This window comes from Ursus maritimus, unplaced genomic scaffold (genome assembly GCF_017311325.1).
Source record: "Ursus maritimus isolate PB19 unplaced genomic scaffold, ASM1731132v1 scaffold_2, whole genome shotgun sequence".
NCBI classification, from domain to species: domain Eukaryota; kingdom Metazoa; phylum Chordata; class Mammalia; order Carnivora; family Ursidae; genus Ursus; species Ursus maritimus.
In genome coordinates, this window is record NW_024424452.1 from 9,836,720 (window position 1) to 9,860,277 (window position 23,558).

At 54.3% G+C, this 23,558-nt stretch overlaps 3 protein-coding genes and 1 non-coding gene across 4 annotated transcripts; 3 read left to right on the top strand and 1 right to left on the bottom strand.

The window, feature by feature from the left end:
* Nucleotides 1-1,497: 1,497 nt before the first annotated feature.
* Nucleotides 1,498-5,325, top strand: VPS37D (VPS37D subunit of ESCRT-I). The gene is made up of 4 exons (XM_040634941.1): nucleotides 1,498-1,635; nucleotides 2,978-3,149; nucleotides 3,625-3,707; nucleotides 4,252-5,325. The coding sequence occupies exons 1-4, from the start codon at nucleotides 1,498-1,500 to the stop codon at nucleotides 4,615-4,617; spliced, it is 759 nt and encodes a 252-aa protein (XP_040490875.1). The 3' UTR covers nucleotides 4,618-5,325.
* Nucleotides 5,326-11,350: 6,025 nt separating this feature from the next.
* On the bottom strand, nucleotides 11,351-12,500 carry DNAJC30 (DnaJ heat shock protein family (Hsp40) member C30). Its single transcript, XM_040634943.1, has one exon. It carries the CDS (start codon nucleotides 12,474-12,476, stop codon nucleotides 11,799-11,801), a length of 678 nt encoding a protein of 225 aa, XP_040490877.1. The 5' UTR covers nucleotides 12,477-12,500; the 3' UTR covers nucleotides 11,351-11,798.
* Nucleotides 12,501-12,619: 119 nt separating this feature from the next.
* BUD23 (BUD23 rRNA methyltransferase and ribosome maturation factor) lies at nucleotides 12,620-23,373 on the top strand. Its single transcript, XM_008698546.2, has 12 exons — nucleotides 12,620-12,731; nucleotides 12,830-12,867; nucleotides 14,141-14,236; nucleotides 14,331-14,413; nucleotides 14,511-14,607; nucleotides 16,589-16,685; nucleotides 17,761-17,811; nucleotides 18,524-18,609; nucleotides 18,809-18,854; nucleotides 19,022-19,080; nucleotides 22,901-22,990; nucleotides 23,118-23,373. Exons 1-12 carry the CDS (start codon nucleotides 12,684-12,686, stop codon nucleotides 23,170-23,172), a joined length of 846 nt encoding a protein of 281 aa, XP_008696768.1. The 5' UTR covers nucleotides 12,620-12,683; the 3' UTR covers nucleotides 23,173-23,373.
* On the top strand, nucleotides 22,302-22,434 carry LOC121104101. Its single transcript, XR_005836478.1, has one exon.
* Nucleotides 23,374-23,558: the final 185 nt, after the last annotated feature.

Here is a 23,558-nt window from a genome sequence, read left to right on the forward strand (position 1 = left end):
GGAAGATCGTAGCCAGGAAATTGGGAAGTGCAGAGGTGCTCTTGATAATGGTCAGGACCAGGGTGAAGGGACAGCAGGGACTGTAGGAGCCCAGAAGAGAGGGGCGCACAACCCAGCCTGGGGAGGGAGAGAGGGCTTCCTGGAGGTGGTGGTCTTCCAGCTAAGTCTTGAAGGGGAAGGAAAATTGTCGCCTCAGTCTGTCAACAAGCTTGTCCTGCTCAACTCCATCGGGCAACTCTTCAACGGAGAGCCCATGTCGTCTCTCCTTCTCACCTCTCTCTACCATGCCCAGTGTGCTCTGGCTGGATTGGGAGAGCCCTGGGCTGATGAACTTCTCTCTGGGTTCATTATTTTTCTCTTCACCTTCAGAACTCCTATTCAGCCCTCAAAACCCAGCTCAAATATCACCTCTTCTGTGTCTCCCCTGCCCCCCCCCCGCCCGCCCCCGTGAGGCTCTCTGATTATCCAGATCCCACCTCTGTGCTTTCTCAGTGCAGGCAGGTGAAACAAACGCACTCACGGCTTCTTGATTTGAGACAAGTGACTTAATCTCTGAGTGTCTGTTTCCTGACAACGGCACTGGCCAAACCTATTTTTGAAGATAAGGTACATGACATCCTCCGGCATCACGTGGGAATCACAAAGGAAGACATCATGTGGTGACACCTGCCATTCTCTCTTGTACGAAAGGAAGCTGAGAATGTGACTCTGCCTTAATCCAGGAGCAGAGACCATGCCTTCACCAAGCCTAGCCCAGTGCCCGGCACAGAGAGGCACCGTGCGCTCTGTGCACACTGCGCAGACAGGAAGAACTGAGACTGTCTATCATCTACCTGTAATGTGACTTTGGGGAGATGACATCATCTGTGTGCATCTGTTTCCCCATCTCTATATAACAATCACTCACATTAGGTATTCCCTTGCTACAGATCACTCAGGATGCACTAGCTCAACTCCTCAGCTTGTGTGTTATCGCCCCATTTTACAGAAGAGAACACTGAGTCTTAGGAAGGTGAATGGCTTGTCCGAGTTAGCAACAGGGCAGAAGCTCCTGGCACCCAGCCAAACTCGGGAAATTGTTGTGCGAATCCAAGGGAGGAATGTGAAATAGCCCTGCAAACTGTAAACGCCTGGGGTGGGAGCGTCCGCCCCCCGGGGGGGGGGCGTGGTGAATGACGGCCCGAGAAGGGGTGCGGAGAGAGACGGCCTCAGGTACCCGCCTGGCGGCGGGAGGATGGCTTTGCCGCGAGCTCTTGGGTGCGGGATGTGCGGCTCTGCCCCGGCGGCCAGGGGTGCGGCCCGCCCCCTCCCGCCCCACCCCCCGCCCCAGCACCGCGGCCCCTTTAAGAGCCGGCGGGGCGCCCTCTGGCGGCGGAGCGCCGCGCGCGGCGGGAGCCAAAGCCGGATCCCGGAGCCGGAGCCGAGCGGAGCGGAGCCGGGGCGGAGCGGGCCGAGCGGGCCGAGCCAGCAGCCGAGCTGGGGGCGCGGGCGGGCGGCATGTACCGGGCCCGGGCGGCGCGGGCGGGGCCGGAGCCCGGCAGCCCGGGGCGCTTTGGGATCCTCAGCACCGGGCAGCTCCGGGACCTGCTTCAGGATGAGCCCAAGCTGGACCGGATCGTGCGGCTCAGCAGGAAGGTAGCGCGGGGGGCGCGGGCGGGGGGCGCGGGGGACGGGCCGCGGCCTGCCGGACCTGCCGACCGACCGAAGGGCCGCGCGGGCCGGGCCGCGGGGCCGCGGGAACCTGGCACGTCCGAGTGGGCCCAGCGGAGCCGCCCCCGGGGGAGGGGGCGCCCGGAGCCGGCCTGGGGCGGGTAGGGCGCCGGAGACCCAGGGAGGCGCCCGTGCACCCCCGGGATGGCCGCGAGGCGTGTCCTCCAGCGGATGCTCCGGGGAGGTGTGTTCCGGGGACAGGGGGTGTCTGTGTTGTGGGGGGCCCTGTCTCGCACACCCACGTTCTGTAGGGCCAGAAAGGGGAGGCGCCTTCCATAGGAGAGAACTCGGGGCCTGTTTGACACCTGGGGGGACCTCTGGGGGGGCGTCCGCATTCTAGGGGTGCCGGAGGGGGCTCTGTGGCTTCCGTTGGGGAGGGGTACTGGAAGCTGAGGCGTGTATTCCGTAGGCCACCATAAGAGAAAGTTGTATATTTCACCGGAGATAGGCCCGGGCTGCTTGTCTGTGGGGGGCAGAAAGGGAAAGTGTCTGTTGGAGGGAGGCAGACAGCAGGGGCATGTGCATCCTACAGGGGACAGATGGAGGGTAGTGCGTTCTCCAGGGGCAGGGAGGGGGGCTTGGCCCTCCGACAAACAGAAGGAAGAAGCATTCTCCAGGGCCAGGAGAGAAAGGGGGTCTGCTTTCTGCAAGAGAAGGAAAAGCTGGGAGCAGGTGCTGGGGATCAGGGAGGAGAAGGGGGTGTGTATTCCCTGGGGTGTGGGGATTCCACTGGAGGGCAGGAGGAGGGGTGCGAAGGGAATAGAGGGTGGCTTGAGGGGGGTACCATGCGGGGACAGGGTGAAGACATCACTCTGGAGAGTAAGAGCAAGGGGGAGTGTTTTCGGCACACACACCTGAGGAGGAAGCAGACAAAGGCCTGGAACGAGAGGGAAGCTGCCCATGCATGGAAAATGGGACAGAGGAGGGCGGGGGACTCCTTAGGGACCTGAGCAGACATATTAATTGAAAAATTAAAAATTAACTAACATTCGTGGAGGCGGTCATCGTTTTCCTCACTTGGGCTCACAACAACCCCGTAAGGTAGATGTTTTTCGCTCACTTTGTATAAGAGGAAACTGAGGCCCAGAGAGGGGAGCTCAAGGCAAAGCCCCGTCCAGGCCTCTGGCAGGCCCTCCACCTGTTAGCCTGCCATCCTGAAGGTAGGGGTGCCTTGGGGTTGGCCCTTGGGCCCTGTGGCCCAGGGGGGGCAGTAGGTGGACATGGGCAGATTCCCTGAGTGGGCCTCTTGGCTCTTCTGTGTTGGCAGTTCCAGGGCCTGCAGCTGGAGCGCGAGGCATGCCTGGCCTCCAACTACGCGCTAGCCAAGGAGAACCTGGCACTGCGGCCCCGCCTGGAGATGGGCCGGGCTGCCCTGGCCATCAAGTACCAGGAGCTTCGAGAGGTGGCCGAGAGCTGTGCAGACAAGCTGCAGCGACTGGGTGAGAGACACCTGGGAGAACTGCCTGTGGTGGGCACAGTTGGCCTTCTGGCTGGCGGGCCTTGGGAAGTGCGAGGCTCTGAAGGGCAGGACTTGGGCAGACCTCTTCCCTGGGCAAGGCTTAGTTAGGGGTGCTGCTCCTAGAAAACTGAGTTGGGGAAGTGCACAGTCAATGAGTAGAACTGGGTTGGAAAGGCCAGAAGGGGGCTCTGAATAGGGGAAGAAAAGTGGCCTGGGGTGTTCTAGGGGGCAAAGCCCCTGCTTCCTCTTTTGCACTAGGACTGGGACAAAACCCTGGGCGGGTGAGGTTCACAAACTGATCCCATGGGCAGGACCCTGAGGCTCCAGAGAGAAGCAGAGAGTCACACATGGGGTCAGTGAAAGTCAGGATTGGGCCCTGGGGCTCTGGCCTGTCCATCCTGGGCGACAGGCCCGGAAGGCAGGAGCTATTTACTCTGTCCCTCTGTGGCCTTCAGAGGAGAGCATGCATCGCTGGAGCCCCCACTGCGCACTGGGCTGGCTGCAGGCCGAGCTGGAAGAGGCTGAGCAGGAGGCTGAGGTGAGGGGAGGGCCAGCGGGGCCTGGGACAGCAGGGAGGGAGACCCGTCCTATCATCCCTCCCAACCCCCCCCCCTTCATTCTTACACTGCAGGGTGGAGAGCCCCTCCTCCAGGAAGCCCACCCTGAGTGCCTGGCCCCAGGAGAGCCCGCCACACTGCTGTCCCGCTGTCCTCATTGGACAGCAAGGCTCATCCTTCCCACGTGTGAATGTCTCAGCGTAGGACAGTGTAGACTGGGTCGGCAGAGTTGCTGGGACGAACTTCTCAGAGCTGGGCTGGGAGCACAGTGCTCAGTGAGTCCAAGGAGGTAGCTTGATGGGAGACACCTAAGTTTACTCCAAGTGTGTCCCCATCTCTGAGTCTGTCTCATCTTCACCCAGCAGAGGACATCTGTCCCCAGTCACGCGGCAAGTCACAGGCAGGCCCAGGCTAGAACTCAGGGGCTCCTCTCCCAGCCGTGGGCTGCTCGTCCCCAGAAGAGATTCGGGGAGGGGGTGGGTTTCTGGTGGGGCTCCGCTGAAACTGTCTGCCCTCCCATCCCAGGAGCAGATGGAGCAGCTGCTGCTGGGGGAGCAGAGCCTGGAGGCCTTCCTGCCGGCCTTCCAGCGCGGCCGCGCCCTGGCCCACCTGAGGCGGACCCAGGCGGAGAAGCTGCAGGAGCTTCTGCGGCGCCGGGAGCGGTCTGTCCAGCCGGCGGCCCCCACTGCTGCTGCAGACCCCCCCAAACCCTTCCCCGCCGCAGCCGTCCTGCCCACCGGGGCTGCCCGGGGGCCGCCAGCAGTGCCCCGGAGCCTGCCTCCCTTGGACTCCCGCCCAGTGCCCCCTCTGAAGGGCTCCCCCGGGTGCCCCCTTGGCCCGGCCCCGCTGCTGAGCCCTCGGCCCTCGCAGCCAGAGCCCCCCCACCGGTAGGATCCAGGGTATGGCCCCCCAGTGGGGGGCCCAGACAAACTTGATCTGTGGCTCCTCCTCCTCCCCCACTGTCTGGGTGGGGGGAGGGGCAGGCCCCTCCCCCTGGCCTCTGGCAGGCCCTGGCCCTGGAGGCTGAGCTGGGGAGGAGGGTCACCTGGAAGATGCCCAGAGAGAGGGCCGGAGGTGGGGTGGGCAGGGTGCCTCTGGCGCTGAGGAAACTCTGCCTTTTTTTCCTCCCCGGCTGGGGCCTCCTGGTAATGGGCCAGCCCCAGTGAAAGAACTTTCCTCCTGGGGGCCTGGGAAGGTGCCTGCTTCCCCCAGGGGCCCTGACGCACCCTACCACTCCACGGGGCTAGCGCAATGCCAAGGCCGACAGGAGCGCTTTCTATCACATCCTGCTCCTACCTTTCCCCAGTTCTGGGGCCTACCGCCTAGGAGCCAGGTGGTCAGGCCCCAGCTGCGGGGCCAGGGACACCATGGCCCTGGGGCTACTCCGTGCCCCACTCACGCTCCAGACCCTGGGGCAAGGTAGGCCAGGGGCTCCTGACCTGCACAGATGCGAGTGGGCCATCCCCAGGAAAGACCATTCTGTATTTTTCTGTCCCCGTCTCCTTAGAATGGAAACTTTTTGAGGGCAGGTCCTTGTCTTTGTATGTTCTGTCCCCAGCCCCACCTCCCAGGGGCCGTCAATAAATGTGATGATGAGGATGACGATGCTGCCCGACTCATCTCTGCTCCCTCAACCAGCCACTCTGCTGTCGCAGCCTCCACACCTGAGCACCTGTGCGTCTTCCTCCTGAGATGCCCTCCCTTCCTCTCTGCCCATCCAAAGCCCAGCTGTCCTTCAGGTCCCGCACTGCTGCTGCCTCTTCCATGAAGCCTTCTCTGATTACCAACCCGTGGGAGTCTTTCCTAACTCTTAACTTGCGGCCAGAAGCACCCTCTTCCACCACTGTTCTCCAGCTGCCTCACCTGTACGCACCTTCTTCTCTTCCTGGGTTGCCTGTAAGCCCAGTCGGGATGGTACCCGCTCCTGCTCTGGCCTGCCAAATGACCACCTCCCCTGAGGGATGGAAGGTCTTCTGTAAGGCTGAAGGTCATGTCTGCAACTAGGGTGAATACTAGGTAGCCAGCTTGGCTGATGAGGGTGGGACAAGAAGTGGGGAAAGCTGGAACAGGCCCGGGGTCAGCTTAGGTCAAGTCTAATGAGATGCAGTTTGGCAGGGAGGCCTGGAAGGTCCTGCAAACAGGAGGGGGCAGGCAGAGTGCTGTAGAAGCAAATGCGATCTTGGTCCATGTTAATAGGCACAGAACCATCTAGAAAGAGGAAAGTATTGGGTTGGCTCTACTCTTAAGTTTTTTACTGTAAGAGGGACCCCCCACCCCCTGCAAACCACCACCTTTGGTCTCCTTAGCATGTCCCTTATGTGCACGATGAGGAAGGGGACTGGGACTAAATCCCATGATGGATAGTTGAGGGATCTGAGATATGTGTGATGGTTAGCCTCTGAACCTGCAAGGGCTAGAGACGTAGAGCCCTAGGTCAGAGTCAAGACCACTGGGTAGAAACCATAGGAAGGATGGGGTCTGTCCACAAAGATGTGTGAGCAGTGCCCGAGTGACTGCTTGATGGAGCTGTAGAGATTTCAGCAGTGGTTGGAAGGACTGGCCCATTTGAGCTTTCCAGAGCCCTTCAAGTCTACAGCCAGATGTACCCCTGCTAGGGGCGCAATCAAAGCATGCGTGGAGAGTGCCCACTCGAGCAGCGCTACCCCACACTGGCCTTGGTTCTCCCACTGTCCCTGCTGCTCGCACTTGAGCAGCTGGAGGCTGAGGGACACCAGAACCACAGGGTACTTGCCTGAGATGAGAGAAGACTGAAGAGCTTTGGAAGACCTCCCACATTCTCAGCATGGCCTAGGACAGGCTAGGCCCCTCTTGTCCTGGCTTTCCATTCCTGGTCCCTGCTTTCAGGATCGTGGGTTTGTAACCAAAAGGAGAAAAGGAGTTGAGATTGGGGAAAAGGAGTTTAGAATAGTTCCTCCACTATTGTGAATTGGGGAGCAGCCTCTGGAAGGGAGAGGCTAATGTCCACAGCCTAGTTCAGCCTCCCCTCCCCAGGGCAGGTAAGAAGAAAAAGGAATGACCGACCCCAAGGGAGGGACTGGGAGGGGAGAAAAGTGTTACCAGGGGGAACCAGATGATATCCTTCCGTGGGTCTTACATACCACTCACCTTCCTTAAAGAGCTCAAACACAGTTTTGGAAGGGGTAGGGAATAAGACCCTTTAGTGTTCAGCTCTGGCATAAAAAAGACTTGAGGCAGGTGGTATAGATACCAACAGAGTGGAGTGGACTCAGTTCTGGGCCATGGGAAAGTCTCTGAGTTGGATGGTTAATAAACTTCATTAACCCTCAAGCTTGAAGGTACATGGAATGTTCTGGAAGGCTCTGGAAGGTTCCAGGCAGTCTGGGCTCTCTCTCTTCCACATGCCAACTTCTGGAACTTTCTGTTTCCAGGTTCCAGGACCCCAAGGAATGTCCCTGACTACAATCCTCTGTGAGAGAGAACTTGAGAGTCTACATCAAAGGGACCCTGAGAAAGTTCCCACCTATTACAGACCACCAAGGCTTTTACAAACCCAAACCAAAAAGTTGTTCAAATAACAAAACTTCTATCCCTTTTGATAAAAAAAACAAAGAGTTCCTGCCCTTTAAGAAAGTCTGTTATGTTCCTTGTTCAGGAATCACTAGCTTGAGTATTTTCCTAAGCTTCCCTCATTTCTCATAAACGTCATTTTTTTGGCGGGGGCCAATCAAGGCTTAGTGAACCATGCAGACCTGAACCAGAGTGGGCTCAAATCTTGAGTACTGAATTGTGGTGTGGTCACTGCAAAGCCAGGGCTAACAACTTGCCCCTGACCACCTAAGGCTAGAGAGAATCAAATGGTTTAGGAGACCAAGTTGGACTAGCTGTTGGTTTCTCCCAATTTATACACGGATTTTATACAAAAGATTGAATACAGGAATTAATGTTACTGTATGTACCAAAGGACCTCTGGCTTTGTCCAGGACCTTGCCACCACTGTAGACTTCTCAAAGGCTCCTTCTTGTCCCACAATGAAAATAAGGTTTACACTCCGCCTTCCTGCTTCAAGTGGGAGCTCTCATTAAGATGTAGCCTAAGGGGTCTGTGAACTCAAACATCTGCAGGGGCTAGGAAGTTCACAGAGGTGCAAAGCTGTCCATTTCCACAAAGAAATACACCCTCTCCCATTTTTTGGAAAATGCATGGTCCCTTTTTTTCCCTTCTTGATAGACACGGAACACAGAGAGACATTTCTCTATTACGAGCAAAATGGCCAAGATCAAGGTCTTTTATACTTCCCCGCTGTTGGTGCGAGCACAGCGAACCAGGCAGCCACATCCTCTCTAAAATGCAGATGGTACAGCTCTTCCCAGGTGCTACTGGGAGTGTGTGAGTGAATGCAATGGCAACACGTTTTCTCATTTTTTGAGAGAAGTCAGAAATCTAGATTTTTATACAGTCTCCCAAGTTTTGAAAGTTGGCTGAAGTTTCTGAAGACACTGTGCCAGCCACAGCCAAACACGGTGTGCAGGTTGGCCGTGTGGCCTGTAGGACCACAAATCTTAGCCCATTCTTGGTCCTCGTGCAACAGGCCTTCTCTTGTTTACCAGCAGTGCCCTGCCAGAACTGAGGGCGGGAACGCTGAAGGGGCAAAAGCAGGACGGGAGGGCAAACACACTTCAAGTCCAGTCAGAGGACCCCAGCCTTAAGAGATAGATTAAGGGTGACACTCTGACCTCCTAGCAAGTGGTGAAGAGGAGCTCTCTGCACCTCCCTCTTGGGGATGGCAGCCCTGTGCGTTCTCAGTATACGCAAGTTCACCACGAGGACCTAGACTCGGGTCTCATGGTCATCCTCACACAGTAACAGAGGGACCCTCAGCTGCTTTGCACAAACCCTGTGGCCACCAGGCCCACAAGCTGGGCCTGAGAACCAGGTACCGAGGGTAGGCACGGCAGGCCTTCTCCTGTGATCCTGACCATAGGCAGGTGGCAGTGTGTGATCCCATTACAAGGCTGAGGAACTGAGAGGAGGCAAAGACCAGGACGGAGCCCACTTTTCTAGTGCACTGAATTCAAGACAGTGGACTGAAGGAACCATTTACTAGCCTCTCTTCCTGGGATCTGGTGACCTTCCAGGAAGGTCTGAGATTTGCCACCCCCACCCTGCTGCCATTTCCCCAAAAAGGAGGATGGTGGCCACTTACTTGGGTCCCATCCTTGGTGCCTAGGCCTCTGACCATAAAGACTGTGTGTGTGCGTGTGTGTGTGTGCACACGCATTATATTATATATATAATGACCAAATGGACAACTCATTGGTCTATTCTTATTCATCCTGGGTCATGCTAGGATCATTATGGAAGGCAAAGTGCACCGAGTGAACAAAATGCCAGAACCTCAGAAGGGAAGCAAGAAATCCTACTCCCTCAGTGCTGGGATCTGTAAAGGATCACTTCACCCAGTAATAAACAAAAGGCAACAAAGGGCAAAATTTGGCTCAGGAGAAATAAAGTCCTGATCAAGTCCAAGGATAGTATCACAATTGCCTATACAAGTACACCTTTGACTACTGTCTTGCTGTCCGTGTCTCCCCATTCAGGACTTGTGCGTGCTGCTCCCTCACCCTCATACTGTACTTGCAACCCCATTCCTACCCCAATGAACACAGCCTGAGGCAGGCTGGGCTGCTCTTATCCTTCTCCAGCTTTCCAGGGAGGTTTTTTTTTTAGTTTGTGATCAAAAGGAGAAAAGGGACTAGAGTTGAACATGTCTAAGCCTTCCTCCACTATCAGGGATTGGGCAGCAGCCCCTAGAAGGCAGGGAATAATGTCCTTGGCCTGGTTCAGCCTCTCCTCCCCAGGGCAGGTAAGAAACTGAGAAAGGAACGAATCAGGGCAATCTTGGGGGTGGGGGATAGCTGGGAAGGGAGAAATACCATGGGAACCAGTTTGAGGGTCCTTCAAAAAGCCTCCCACACATCTCCCCTTCCATAAAGGGTCCAGACTCCGTTTTAGGGAGAGTAGTGAGTTCAGCTCTGGGCTAAAAAACAAAACAAAACAAAACAAAAACCTGAGGCACGCAGGATGGCACTGTAAGAATAGCGTGAGCCTAGTTCTAAGGCCTAAGGAGAGGCTTACAGTTGGATGATTAATAAACTTTATTGACTATCCTGCTCGGAGTTGTGTGGAATGTTCCAAAAGTTTCACAGGGTCTGCCCCCTCCCCCAGCCTTCTGGAACTTTCTATATACCTCCGTGTTCTGGGGCCCCAGGGAATGTTCCTGGCTTTGATATTCACTGACAGAAAACAAACTTGGGGGGGGGTCTATATCAAGGAGCCCATGAGAAAGGTCCCAGCTATTACATACCACTAGTGCTTTTACAAACAAACCCCCAAAGAACCCCAATTCTTTTTGATATAAACTCTGGTAGAATCTCGCCCCAAGGACACTCCGTTATATGTCCGAGAACCACTAGTTTCTGGCACATTTTACTAAGCCGAACACTTCCTGTTGTTTGTATTTCAAAAAGGACTTGTTTTCCAAATATGAAACATAGTAACATTAAATGTTCTTTCTCAAAGTACATGGGCCCCTCCCCCCAAACCAAGGCTAGCTGAACCTACCAAGTCTGAATTCAAAGCGGGCTCAAATCTTTACCACTGAATCCTACCGTCACTGCAAAATCCTAAGAACTTGCCTCTGACCTCCAACGCTAGAATCCAAATCGTTTCCGAGACACCAATTTGAACTAGCTGTGGTCTTATCCTAATTACAAGGATTTCACAAGAGCAGGAGTTCTTACTAATATACCAAAGCACCTCTGGCTTTTAGAACCTTCTGTCCTCACTCTTGCGGTAGATCTCTTGCAAAGGTTTTCCCATCCCACAGCTTTACACTTAGCCCCAGCGCATAAATACCTGAGCAGCTGAAATCTCACGGCCCACACATACACTACGTGCAGGGACACGGACTCGAGAGCCTGACTACTACAGCTCCAGCCAAGCGATGACCAATTACTTAGCTCGACTTAGAAACCAAGAAAGAAAATAAGCCTCAGCCAGCTCTGAATAAAGAACCAAGTTTCCACCACATGCCTCCTCTCCCTTAGAAGTACCATCTACTCCACACTAGCAGGCAGGTTTCAAGGACTTGACTTGTGGGGCTAAACACGAGGACAGGCCACATTCCCAGTTTGCTGGACTCAAACTCCCAGTTTATTGCTCTATTTCTGGGAGGGGATGGGCTGTGCAGTTAGTGATGGGGCTGGCCGGCCAAGGAATGACCAGGAGACAGGCATACTGTCCCAAGGATAAACCTGATTCTACTAACATCATGTTTTAATCACTGAGCCCATCAGAACTGTGGATAATAAAGTGTGACAGACCTCAAGAGAACAAATGATTTGTTCCTCTGCTGTCACGCCAGAATAATTTCTCTGAGGTCATACAGTAGATAAGTACGGGCAGAGAACACTCACTTCCTTATGCTCCGTGACCTTGCTTTCCCACTCCCACATGCCACCAACAGAAGGGGGAGTGGGTCTGGGGCTGATCATACAAGAATGACAAGGTTTCCAAAGATCCCATTCTTACCCTACATCAGGTCTCACTTGTGGCTGGGGAACTCACAGAAAGACAAAGTTCATACAACCCCAGAATTTTTCTTTTGGCAGTCAACAATTGGTCACATTGCATGGTTCAAGGTTACACAGGAGCCCCACGGTACAAACGTGGGGCAGGAGCAGACAATGCTTGCTCGGAGCTTTACAATAAAGCCAGAGCAAGTGTTCCAGAAGTTGACAATATCAGGAAGGCAACCTCTGGAGGCAGGCCCCCAAGAGACTCAAGAAAACCCTTCACTCTCAGGCTTTCGGGACTCTTCTTCTTGGGGCCTCTTTCTTGGGCATCGAAAAGCCTTCCTTTCTGAGGACGTGCAGGTGGATGGCTAAGCTGGGCAGCTGGGGAAGAGGAGGGGGAGAGCAGTTCCTTCGCACCCCAGCAGAGGCAGGCTATGGAAGGCAAAGGGTTCAAGACAGGAAAGGCCGTTTTCTTGGGGCTGGCTGGGGGCTGCTCCCCTTTCCTCCTCTCTCCTATTAAAAACGAAAGCCCATGATGACGAAGGCTGTGAGGAGAAGGAACACAAAAGTGTCTCGGGTCTCATCCCAGCGGAAGCCCTTCTTGGCCCGGTCCTCCTGCTGCTTGCGCAGGGCCTCTCGCCGGGCCCTCTGGCGCTGTTCGCGCTCCAGCTGTTCTCCGTAGTGCGCCTGGTAGAAAGCGTCGAAGTCGAACATGGTGCGGTTGGCTCCCGCCGCGGTCTGACCACGGCCGTGGGCCCGAGAGGCAGGTGGCGGGGTGCGGGGCGAGCCGGCATCGCCGGCGGGCCCCTTGGAAGGCCGGACACCAGGTCCGCGCAGGTCCTCGTCGCTGAGCAGGCCGCGGTCATACTTGCGACGCAAGGTGGCACTGCCCAGCACCAAGTAGGCCTGGGAGATGCGCGTGAAGCGCTCGGCAGCCTCGGCGCTCCCCGAGTTGCGGTCCGGGTGATAGAGGAAGCTCTGCCGGTAGTAGGCCGCCTTGATTTGCGCCTGCGTGGCCGTGGGGGGGACGCCGAGCAGCTCATAGAGCGCGGTGCGCGAGTATGAGCCGTCGCCCTGGGAATAAGTCCTCGCTTCCAGGCCCAGGCCGGATCCCAGGTTCTGTGGAGCGTTCCGGACCAGCCACAACCTCCACAGTAACCGCCGCGACCACCTCAGATCGCGCTTGGCTGCCATCTTGCTTGGACCATGCGGGCGGTGCGAGACGAACTGGCCAATGGGAGGCGTGCGTTGGTCGCAGCGCGTCGGCCCTGTAGCCAATCGAGTAAAACAGGAGGCGGGGAGAGGGGCGGAGCATGCGTATTAAGAGGTGGGCGTGGGGCCGATGACATAAAAGCCGGGTTTCCGGAACGCCGCCACCAGTCTCGAGGCTGAGGCGTGGAGATGGCGTTCTGCAGCAAGAGACCGGAGCACGGCGGGCCTCCGGAGCTGGTGAGAAGCATTTGCCCCGCGCTCACCCCTCTCTCCGCCTGTGGGGCTCCCGCGTGTTGATACCTCCTTTACTGCTCTTCTCTTTTTCTTTCCCGCAGTTTTACGACAAGAATGAAGCCCGGAAATACGTGCGCAAGTAAGGGGAGCTTACATGTTGTCGGGGGTCGGGAACCCGCAGGTTGACCCAACAGCGGGCGTTGCTGGGAAAGCACGCAGAATTTGGGGGTCGGGGGGAAGGAAGGGATAGGGACGGATTCTAGTTCTTAAAGTGGGAAAGTCAGCGTTAAGTAAACCTCGGAACATTCCGGGCCTTCGTAAACCTGCATTAAAATGGGGGTGGGTCATACCTATTCTGTCCAGGTGGTTTTCAAAGATTTAAGTGACAGTTTGAAGCATGTGGTAAAATCGGCAAGGAGCCGTGGATACATGTAAGGGGTCAGTGCTGTTGAGGGAAAGGAAAACGTATTCACAGAATGCTGTTATGTCTTCAAGTTCTCAAGAGAATTGATCGTGTAGGATCTGCGTTTTGGAGGGTGATTGTGTAACTGACTATAAAGTCCCTTAACAGTTGAAGGTTAGAACCGGCTTCCGAGCCTTCTCTTTCTGATACACTAGTCTGGCGATAACTGTTCTTTTCCTTTCCATTCAAATTAGAGTCCAAATCTCTGGCCCAGTTTTCATTATGTAGCAACATAAAACTTTTCTCCAGCTGCAGAGCTCTGGGATTTTTTTCTTTTGGTCTTGGGATAGATTTACTAGAGACCTGTTTTTATTAATTGTAGTCCTCGAATGAAATAATATTTAGTTCGAATTGCTTAATATGAAGAAAATGTTAGTATTTTATTAAGCTTTTTTTATGTTGGTGATGTGTTGAAATGATATTTAGGGCATATTGGGTTAAGATAGGTTGTCAGGTATATTGGATTGGGTAAATTACTATTACGGTTAAATTTTTACGTATTTCCTTTTAATCACAGTACTAAGTAAGTCTTACGTGGCTTGCATTTTATTTCTCACGGACAATACTGCTATGGATTTTTTTAAGCATTGTTGAGCCTTATACACGAGAGTGACTGTGGTGGGTAATTCTTCCAGAAAATGTGTTTTTAAGTAACAACCACATCAGAGCTTTACTGAGTTCAAAATCCCCAATGACTAGTCATTTCACTAAGTGCTTTGTTCCCTTCACATTAGCATTGCAATTGGTAGAGTTATAATTTGTATACCAAAGTAACTTGTTGCTGTATTATATGGACTTTTAGGGTCACTTTTAAATAGTTGAGTATGGTGACTAGGAGAGTACCTCAGGGTGATTGTTCCTTTTCCTCTTTTTTTTTTTTTTTTTTGCTCTGGGCGATGTTTTAACTCAGAATTCTTTTATCACTTGCTTGTGTTTTTTGCCTTCCCAGCTCACGGATGATTGATGTCCAGACCAAGATGGCTGGACGAGCTTTGGAGCTCCTTTATCTGCCTGAGGGTCAGCCCTGTTACCTGTTGGATATTGGGTGAGATCCCGAGGCCCAGTTCAGGTTGTCCAGGTGGTGGTGGAGTGTCTTTGCTGCTCACAGTGTTGAGTTCCTGTTTGATTGTGTCTTCCAGCTGTGGTTCTGGGCTAAGTGGAGATTATCTCTCGGATGAAGGGCACTATTGGGTGGGCCTTGACATCAGCCCTGCCATGCTGGGTAAGTGTGTCCTGCTTAGCACTGGAGCGGACTATTCTTCATGAGTGTGGAGCAGTATGCATCTTCTGTTTCCCTGATGTACTCTTCTCTGACGTAGATGCGGCCTTGGACCGAGACACTGAAGGAGACCTGCTTCTGGGGGACATGGGCCAGGGCATCCCTTTCAAACCAGGCTCCTTTGATGGTTGTATCAGGTGAGAAGTCTTCCCTTCCTGCTTTTAGTCCTGCAGGTCAGTGCTTCCCAAGGTGGCTGTGTAGCAGAGTTACACAGGATTCTTAAAAATACACATCCCCAGGTTAGAGCAATGCCCCCAATTATGTGGATTTTTTTTGTATTTTGAAATTGTCCACTCCTTTGATCATCTTGCGCTGCCAGGTTCAGGTACTGCTGGTATGGATTCTCTGTTCTGTGGGGGAAAAGTGGGGGAGGTAGGAGGAGGGGGGAGGGGGTGGTCTTCCCACACCTCCAGGAGCCATTTTGTGGATGCCAGCAGCCATCTTGTTGGCCCCAGCAGCCATCTTGTTGGCCCCAGCAGCCATCTTGTTGGCTCTAGCAGCCATCTTGTTGCCTTCTTTTTGAATAGCTCTGCAGTGGAGAGTGGCCCAGAATTTTCCAGTCTCCTCAGTGGCTCGGCCCTTTCTGGGTTGTCAGGGTCATTTACATAGTATTTTGATAACAGATTTCAGAGCATTGAAATGAGTGTTTGAAACATGAAATTGTTGTCTGTCTTCTGTGGTAAAGTTCTGTTGAATATTTGGTGTAGTGTGTTGTTGATGGGGTGGAAGTAGGGAATAGGCAAGAAGTCAAAACTTTAATCCTTACCTGGGGGGTTGCCTCCTGTGACTGTGGCCTGAGCAGTGGGGAGCTGGATGAGCAGTAAAATTTAGATGTGAAGATTTTTTCTAGGGTAAGGGATTAGTTTACATCTGGGAACAAGATTGGGGGGAAACCGCATTGCAAAAATAGCAATTGCTTTTTAGTAATGATTGGGTGATATGTTCTAAGCTGCAGAAAACTGGAGGCCAGCGATATGGTTTGTATATTTTAAAAGTAAGTCGTCGGTTTTTTGTTTTTTAAGAGAGATGGTATGGCAAACTTATTTATTTTAGCATTCCTTATATGTAGGACACGGTTCTAGGTGTTGTGGAGTTTGTGGAAATACAACATAATCCGTGCTTTTAAGACTCTCCATGGTGTACTAGGTGCTGGAAGAGATGGGCCACAACTAAATACGAAGTTGAGTGTGGAGTGTGACTGGGGAGTCGTGGGGCCCACCACAGCAGTGAAGAGAAGCCAGAGAGCACCAGGAAGCCTTGAAGAGGAGGAGGGGCTGGGGTTGGGCCTTGAAGGTTTGGATAGTCATGGGGAGGGTTTCTAAGTGAAGGAACAGTGTGAACAAAGGCACAGGGAAAGGAGCCTGATAGATGGGGGCGGGGGGAGGAATAAGGGATTTTTAAACTCCATGCTAAGAATTTTGGGCTTTATTGAGTAGTCAGTGGGAAGCTAGGGAGTGACAAGATCAGAGCTGTATTTTGGGAAGATTATTTAAGAGAAAAGAAGCAAGATTGTTGAAGCAATGGAGGCAGTGAGGAGCACTGACCCAGGAGAGTGGTAGAGGGAAGTAAAAGCTGGGAGAGGCATTTGGACAGACCAGCGGGGTTTGGGGTTCTGTGGACACGTGTGCACAGCATGAAGGGGGGACATACCTGAGAGTATATAATAGCTGCTTGAGGGTTTTAAATCTGAGAATAGTGAAGACACTGAATAAGTACAGTTAAAGGATTGATTGAGGAGAAGAGTGAATGAATGGGTGTGTTTGTGTTAAGTACTATAAAGGGGTGATCCCTTGATTAGAGGAAGGGAATGAAGGCGTAGGTGGCAGAGAGCCTTGACATGCTGTGTAATTTTAAATTCGAGATGCATGAAGAAACAAGGTTGAGAAAATACTTGTTTGGACTGGCTGCAAGGAAGTTAATGCTGACCTTCTGTTTACCCTTTTCTGTCCAGTTGTAGAATGATGAGCTGGAGTGTATCTGCATGTGCCAGAAAGAGAATTATGTGCAGGAGGGTTTCGCCCGGGGCTCAGGGATGTGCATGGTGTTAAGAGTCTTGAAGAGGCTGGGGGGAGCAATGCGTGTTGGTTCCTCTCCTGACTGGGTCCGTTCTTTTCTCAGCATTTCTGCTATACAGTGGCTCTGTAATGCAAACAAGAAGTCTGACATCCCTGCCAAGCGCCTGTACTGCTTCTTTTCTTCTCTGTACTCTGTGCTGGTGAGTATGAGATCTCCTCCCAGTCTGAGCTCGCTGCTTATCCCTCCTGCAGGTAGTGATGGAGTAGGAAGCGTCCCACGGGAAAGCCATTCAAATGGGAGCCATGGTTCCCAAAAGGGGTGGCAGGACCTTACTGTGGTTACTTCTGTCCAGGTCTTTAGTCTAAAGAGAAACCTCCGTGGTCTGACATCCCTAATGAAGTGCAGAAGATGTTGATGTCAGAATCTAAGACCGATCACAATTCCTGTGCCCCACTGCACTGAATTATTAAAGCGGGTTTGGGGGGCATGGACTCCACAGAGTGAGGACAGAGACATGTCCAAGGCTCACAGAGTCCCCATATCCTCTGACTCCCACCCCTCTCTCCCCTACTGCCGATGTTCAGACGGGGAGCTGGATGGTTATTTATCACAGAGCCTTGATTAGCTTTATCTTGTCTTCATAACTGATGGTGTTGATTTCAGTTGTGTGGTAGGATTAGAGGATAGCTTGAGATTTTAAGTCCTAAAAATGAGCTCATTTACTTTTTTGAACGGATCCAGGTATTTCTTGGTCGTCTTAATCTCCCCACCTCATCCCTGGTTTTCCTAGGATGGGTGGTTTTTGCAGATGGCTGGCTGGTCTCGTGTGTCATGTGGTTTCCGGCACACACATGAACTGAAGTTAATCTGAGGTTCTGATGGCCTTTGTGTTTGCCTTTCTCTGCTGAAGTGGTTTTCCCTCCTATGTTTAGCCAGCTCCCCACTACATTTGGGACTCTGCTCAAGTGTCCCTCAAAGAGGCCTTCTTGAAACCAAAAGTAAACCCAACAGTCTTTTGTCACTCACCATTCCTTTGTCCCAATATGTTTTTCTTCTTGGCACTAAATCAGTACTGTAAGTTAGCAGCCTTCCTCACTAAAACGTGTGCTCTGAAAGTTCCGGGGCGTGCTCTGTTCATGGCTGTATCCTAAGCCCTATGAACAGTGTCACGTAGCTGGTGGGGTTTCAGATACTGAGTGAGCAAGGAGCAGAGAAACATTGAGCCCTGAGCCCATGGTGTATTTGTAGGAGAGTGATGTTTCTGTTGCTTTCAGGTCCATGGAGCCCGGGCCGTCTTGCAGCTGTACCCTGAGAACTCGGAGCAGGTGAGCCCCCTCAGCTCCCGGAGGTGCAGGGAAGGGGGAGGGACCCAGAAGCTGTCCTGCTCCTCACTCACCTGCCCTCCCGCTGTTGGGAGGGGGCAGAACGAGGAGCTTGTTGCTGACTTGTGGGAAAAGTAGGGAGTGAGCCTCCGAGAGTGGTCCCTGTGACTCCTGATGGCAGGTTTTATGACCTGTCGTCCTTGGGAAGAGTAGTGGTGTCTGAGGGGTTAGGATAAGGGCATTGGTCTTCTCCTGACAGACGTGTGGTGGTGTAGTTAATAGGATAATTCTGATTTCCATAATCAAACAAGTAGAAGTTGGGGAGGTTTTGAGAGAATGGCAAAGCTGCCTGTCCTGTGGAATGTCAGCCATGGGTATGAGGAATAGAGGTACAGATCCTGAAAGACAAGTGGGGAGCTGTCTCCAGCCACTCACGTAAGGAGTTTGCCTCCTGATTGGTGGCCATTCATTCCCGAGATGGGAGTGGGAAGATGGGTCCCTGGGCTAGAAAGAGAACTGGGGAGAATTGCTGGTTCCAGCCTGCATTTTCCTGTGTGGCTTTTGGGGACTCAGAATGGGGAACAGTCTAATGGAAGACCTCAGTTCTCCTGGGCAGGGTCCATCCTGGGGGCAGACTGGCTTCTGGAAGGGATCAGAGAGGAAGCTATCTGCTCCCCCAGCCTCCCTGCCTGACTCGCCGCGGTTCTCTCCTCAGTTGGAGCTCATCACGACCCAGGCCACCAAGGCCGGCTTCACCGGTGGCGTGGTGGTGGACTTCCCCAACAGCGCCAAGGCCAAGAAGTGAGTGCTGGGGGCTAGGGTGCTGCCCGTGATGAGCAGAGAGGGTGCTGGGGTGAGGAGCAGGTCAGAGGCGTGCGGGGCTGGGTCCCGGGGTCCTCACGTTCTGCACCTGTGTGTGGCAGGGAGCGTGTGTGAGGACTTAGCCCCACCCCCAACAGGACTTTATGAGCCCAGCCCTCACTCTCCTTTCTGGTTTCAGGTTCTACCTCTGCTTGTTTTCTGGGCCATCAACCTTTCTGCCAAAGGTGAGGGACCCAGAGTTTGCAGGCTTGTGGCCTTTGGATTCCCTGCTATGGGGCTGAGACTTGTACCGGTTGGAAGGGCTCAGGCCTGGGTGGCCCAGCCTTCTGGGGTGGGGCAGGCGGGTGGGGGAGACCACCAGGACGATCTAAGAGTACGCTGGTCCCCACAGGCCCTGAACGAAAATAATGATGAAGAGGAGGCCAGGGAGTCCGAGTTCACGAGTGAGAGGTAAAGCAGTTGCTTGGGCTGTCTTGGGTGCAGGGGCTCGCTGCTGCCAGGGCTGGCAGATGGGCAGAAGGAAGGCGGAGGCTCTCTGCTTTCACGAGGTGTCTTGGGTCCAGGTGCAGCAGTGGCACCACGGTGGTGACAGAGCAGGAGCCCTGGGGGCTTGTGCCTGCCCCTGCCTCGGGCTGGGCAGCTGGGGCTCTTCTGGATAACTCTGGACAGCCACGCAGCCATCTTTTCTTCCTCTGCCTTCTCTTTGCACCTGCGTCCTGGACCCCCTATCCCCTCCAGCTCTCCCCCTGCTCTCCTGAGTGCTCCTGTCTACTCTGTGGGCTCATTCCATCCGCTCCCAGATGCGCTGCACTGTCTCCTGTTCTCTCCTATAACCCCTAACAACAACTGCACATGGGCTCCCCCCTGGATCAGATCTCACCCCACCTTTTGCTCCGCTGCACCGTTCTCTCACTCCTGCTCTCTGCTCCTGCCTCTGTCTCCTCACAGGTCACTCTTGTCAAGGCCACAGCAGCCTCTGTCCTGCGAAATCCATGGCCACTTCTCAGTCTGCTTTCTCTTCTGTCCTCCTCTTAACCTGCCTGCTCCCATCGGTGCGGACGCAGCCGATCACTCCCTTGATGCTTTGCTTGCCCGGCCTCCCACCTGCCATCCCCGTTTGCTCCTCAGCTGTTTGGCTGTTCCTTCTCCAAGCACCCTGGGGCCTAGCCTGGACCCCTTCTCTCTCTGCTGCTTTAGCCGCCAACCCTAGGTCTGTTGCTCCGAATTTAGGCCTGTGGCTTCAATCCCATCTCCAGCTTCCGAATTGCCCCCCTATGTATCTGTACCAGACTTCCCACAGGTGTGTGGGACCAAGCCAAGCTCTTGCTCTTCACCTGAGACCCCCTCTCTCCACTTTCGCTGCCTCATTCCTGTCTTTCTGACCTCCTCTCCAGGCAGTCCTTCATGTCCTGCTGCCCCTGGTGCCCATGTCTGTCCCTCCCCTCCCCAGCCTGAGCCCCCACTGCTGCCCTTGCCTGGTGTGGACACTGCTGTGCTGGCCTCCCTCCACTTTCGGTCTTTGCCCCTTTGAATTGCTCTTCCACATGGCAGCAGAATGGGTCCTTTTCTTTTCCCTTAATTTCTTAAATTGGGCGATTCTGTCTTGCCATTTTTCTTTTCCAGTGTCCTTGGTTGAGTTCTCTTTACCCTTATTTCCCTCCATCTTCCACTGCTCTGAAGCCCACACGTCTGTTTTCCGGGTGGTCAGGTGTCTCCCTGGCCAGAAGGAGAACTCGGGCAGCGCAGATGTGTCCCTGATGTCAGAGTAGGGTCCCGTCAGGGAACGGTATCTGGTGTTTGCTACTGGGTAATTGCTGGTAAGGCGGGAGAGGGAGGCTATTTCTTCATTCTGGTTGATGGGAGTGAAAAAGCCCAAAGATAATTTTAAGACATTTAAGAGGAAAAATGGGCAGAGAATGAATGAGTTTGGAGGACCATGAAGCAGTGAAGATCACGAGTGTGTTCCTCCACAGATTGGAGCCCTCTGAAAGTCCTGAAACCCCCCCCCCCACCGTGGTCCGCTTCCTCAGCCCATTTCCCATGGGGATTTGGGGGGGCCCTTCTAGATGTGTTCTGCCCTAAGCTGCCCACCACTTGCTCTCAGCGAGGGGCGCCTTCTCCCACCTCACAGAGGATCTGCACGTGATTCAGCCCCCTCCACCCACCGCCCAGTCCCTCTTGTCCTCACTCTGGTGTCTGCAGACGACACGCGCTAACTGTAAACTTAGGTAAGCAGCCATTTCTCATCTGCTTCAGGAGGGGGTACAGCCCGCACTCGGGCATCATGCTGAGGAGTAGAGCGCGTGTGCACAGGCTCGGCGCGGTATCCGGCACGGGCCTGTCTCCCCGTTCTGCAGGTCCTCGGCCTGGCGGGGGGCAGGAGGCGGCTGTCCACTGGAAGGATAATCGGGGCTTCTCCCGTTCTCGTCATTTCTAATCATTCTCTCTGTCTCCTCTGTCTCTCTCTCTCTTGATGACTCAGTCCACCTGTGGCAGTTGCCACTTCTGACCAACTTCCCTCTTGGCACCTTTGGTCTGGGGCACACACCGCCTCCACCTGCTCCCTGCATCTGCCCTGAAGCCCCCCCCATTCCTTCTGTGGCTCACAGCTGGCCCCCCAGCTTGTCCTTCCGCATAGACTCTTGCTGATTGGTGCTGCACTCGCAGCCCCCCCGTTGGCAGCTCCATCCTGTTTTGAACTTGGTGCCTCAGACTTCTGCCCCCTGGTTGTGCTCACGCTCCCATTTCTTTCATGCACCCCTGCCTGTACCTGCCGAAGGGTCTAGATCACATTGTGTCACTCCTTTGCCAGGAAATGTCTCCGAGTGTCCCCTGCTTACCTAAGGGACAACATGCTCACTCCTTGCCTGTAAGCCAAGTGAAATTCTGAAATTCATTTTTGTTTTTTTAAAGATTTTATTGATTTATCTAGAGAGCAGGGGTGGGGGGGAGGGGCAGAGAGAGAATCCCAAGCAGACTCTACACTGAGTGTGGAGCCTGAAGTCGGGCTTAATGTCAGGACCCCGAGATCATGACCTGAACCAAAATGAAAAGTCCGATACTCAACTGACTGAGCCATCCAGGTGCCCTGAGGATTTTTTTTTTTTTTAATTCTGACTTTTGTTATTAGGTCAGAACAGACAAGAAGTAGTAGCAAACAGGGTCTGTGATGGACTGGCCCTCAGGCAAGGAGGGAACGTGTGCTTCGGACCCTCAGGATCCCACTGGGCCCCCTCCCATTCTCGTCCCAGACACACAGGACTCTTCCGTCCCCTAACCTTCCGCTTGGTCCTTTCAGTGCCTCACCCATGTGGTGCTCTGGTCTTGATGCTGCCCGTCCTCTGCCTGCAGAAGTACCCGCTTATCTCAGCAGCCCTCTTGTTTTTCCCAGACTGCGTTTCTTTTCCGTCTCCTTTAGCAGCTGCTGGGCCTTGGTGCACTTGCTTTGCCTGGTGTGGCTGGTCCCTGCCATGGCCTGGTCCTGGGCTCAAGGCCAAGTCTGGTTCATATCCACCGTGGGACATCCATGGGTCGTGCACTCCGGTGCTCAGGAAATGGTTTTACTCAAATAGCGAGCAGCCTTCCGTGGCAGGAATTATGCTGGAAGCCGTTTGATCCCAGCTGCCAGGTGGGGATGTGGTTTGGGGGCCAAAGGCTCTCTCTGTTTTCAGGGCCTCTTTCCCACGGGGCTGTGTGAGGGGTCCCTTTTCTCCTCAGCCAGGGCTGGAGGCCAAGATCAGCCCTTGAGGATCATTGTCGGGGCTGCCGTGAGCTGGCAGCCTTGTTTTCCTGCCTCAGACATCTGTAGGTGCTGGGAGACCCTACTTGGTCTATCCCAGGTGTGCCGACCCCACAGTCAGACAAGGGGCTGAAGTGGCAGCACTGGGCGCGGGGCCTCCGGCTCTCCTCAGATGGTGCCAGGCGCTCCTGAGCTCGTCTGGGCCTGTATTGCCCCAAAAGTAGTGGGGCTCTCTGCCTGCCCCGTGGGCAGCACCTGAGAAGTAAACACACCGAAGCAAGTAGTCCTCTACCACGAAGACGCCTGGGAGGGAGTGGGCGCCTCCCCCCTCCTGCTCTCCTGAACAACCGCTTTGGCCCCGGGGGAGATCACCGGGGGAGGAGAGGGTGTCTGAAAGTGGGGACTTCTGTGGTAGAAGGGGCATCCGACCTCCCAGCTGGGGGAGGATCACCATTCTGCCCCGTGTGGATGAGCCTGGGTGCTGGCCGGGCCGCGCCCGTCCGTCCCCTCAGCGCGGAGTCTCCCGCACAGGGTCCCGTACAGGATGGCGCGGCGCGGGATTGTGCGGAAGAGCCGCGAGTGGGTGCTGGAGAAGAAGGCGCGCCGCAGGCGGCAGGGCAAGTGAGTGCCGGGACCAGGCTGCTGGGGCGGACAGGGTCTGGGGCCGCTCGGGGCTCCCCTCGTGTGAAGGGGTCCCGGGGGTTCTTTTTCTTTTTTCTGAGCCTGGCCCGTGACTTCTTTGCCACAGGGAGGTCAGACCGGACACCCCGTACACTGGCCGCAAGCGCAAGCCCCGCTTCTGAGCGGCGAGCCGGAGGCGTTGGGACAGCCCGGCTGCGTGTTGCACCCGTTGGTGCTCGCCTTGTTGCACGCCGGGAGTTCTCTGTTGAAGTGCCTACTTCCATCAGCTGACAAAATACCATTTTAGAAAAGTTCTCAAGTTTTGTTTCTCTTCACTAACAAAAGTTCTTGTTTTAAAAGCAATAAACCACTTTCTGTGGAAATGTGGCTCTGGCATTTTCCAGCTCTGATCCTGAACACATTTCTGGAGTTCCTCTACTGGTGGGGGCCACTACCTGATTCCCCAGGTCCAGATGAGGCTTGAAGAACTTAAGTGTGTGAAAAGTACCTTTTTAACGTACAGGGAACACAGGCAGATTTCATTTCAGGCTGCTTACCTACTCCAGCA

Excerpts from the sequence above, each read along its gene's own strand:
- VPS37D (XM_040634941.1), top strand. The coding sequence starts at position 1,498 with ATGTACCGGGCCCGGGCGGCGCGGGCGGGGCCGGAGCCCGGCAGCCCG. Across the intron at positions 1,636-2,977 it reads TCGTGCGGCTCAGCAGGAAG|TTCCAGGGCCTGCAGCTGGA; the intron begins GTAGCGCGGGGG and ends CTGTGTTGGCAG. Across the intron at positions 3,708-4,251 it reads AGGCTGAGCAGGAGGCTGAG|GAGCAGATGGAGCAGCTGCT; the intron begins GTGAGGGGAGGG and ends CTCCCATCCCAG.
- BUD23 (XM_008698546.2), top strand. The coding sequence starts at position 12,684 with ATGGCGTTCTGCAGCAAGAGACCGGAGCACGGCGGGCCTCCGGAGCTG. Across the intron at positions 14,414-14,510 it reads CATCAGCCCTGCCATGCTGG|ATGCGGCCTTGGACCGAGAC; the intron begins GTAAGTGTGTCC and ends TCTCTGACGTAG. Across the intron at positions 14,608-16,588 it reads TCCTTTGATGGTTGTATCAG|CATTTCTGCTATACAGTGGC; the intron begins GTGAGAAGTCTT and ends TTCTTTTCTCAG.
- DNAJC30 (XM_040634943.1), bottom strand. The coding sequence starts at position 12,476 with ATGGCAGCCAAGCGCGATCTGAGGTGGTCGCGGCGGTTACTGTGGAGG.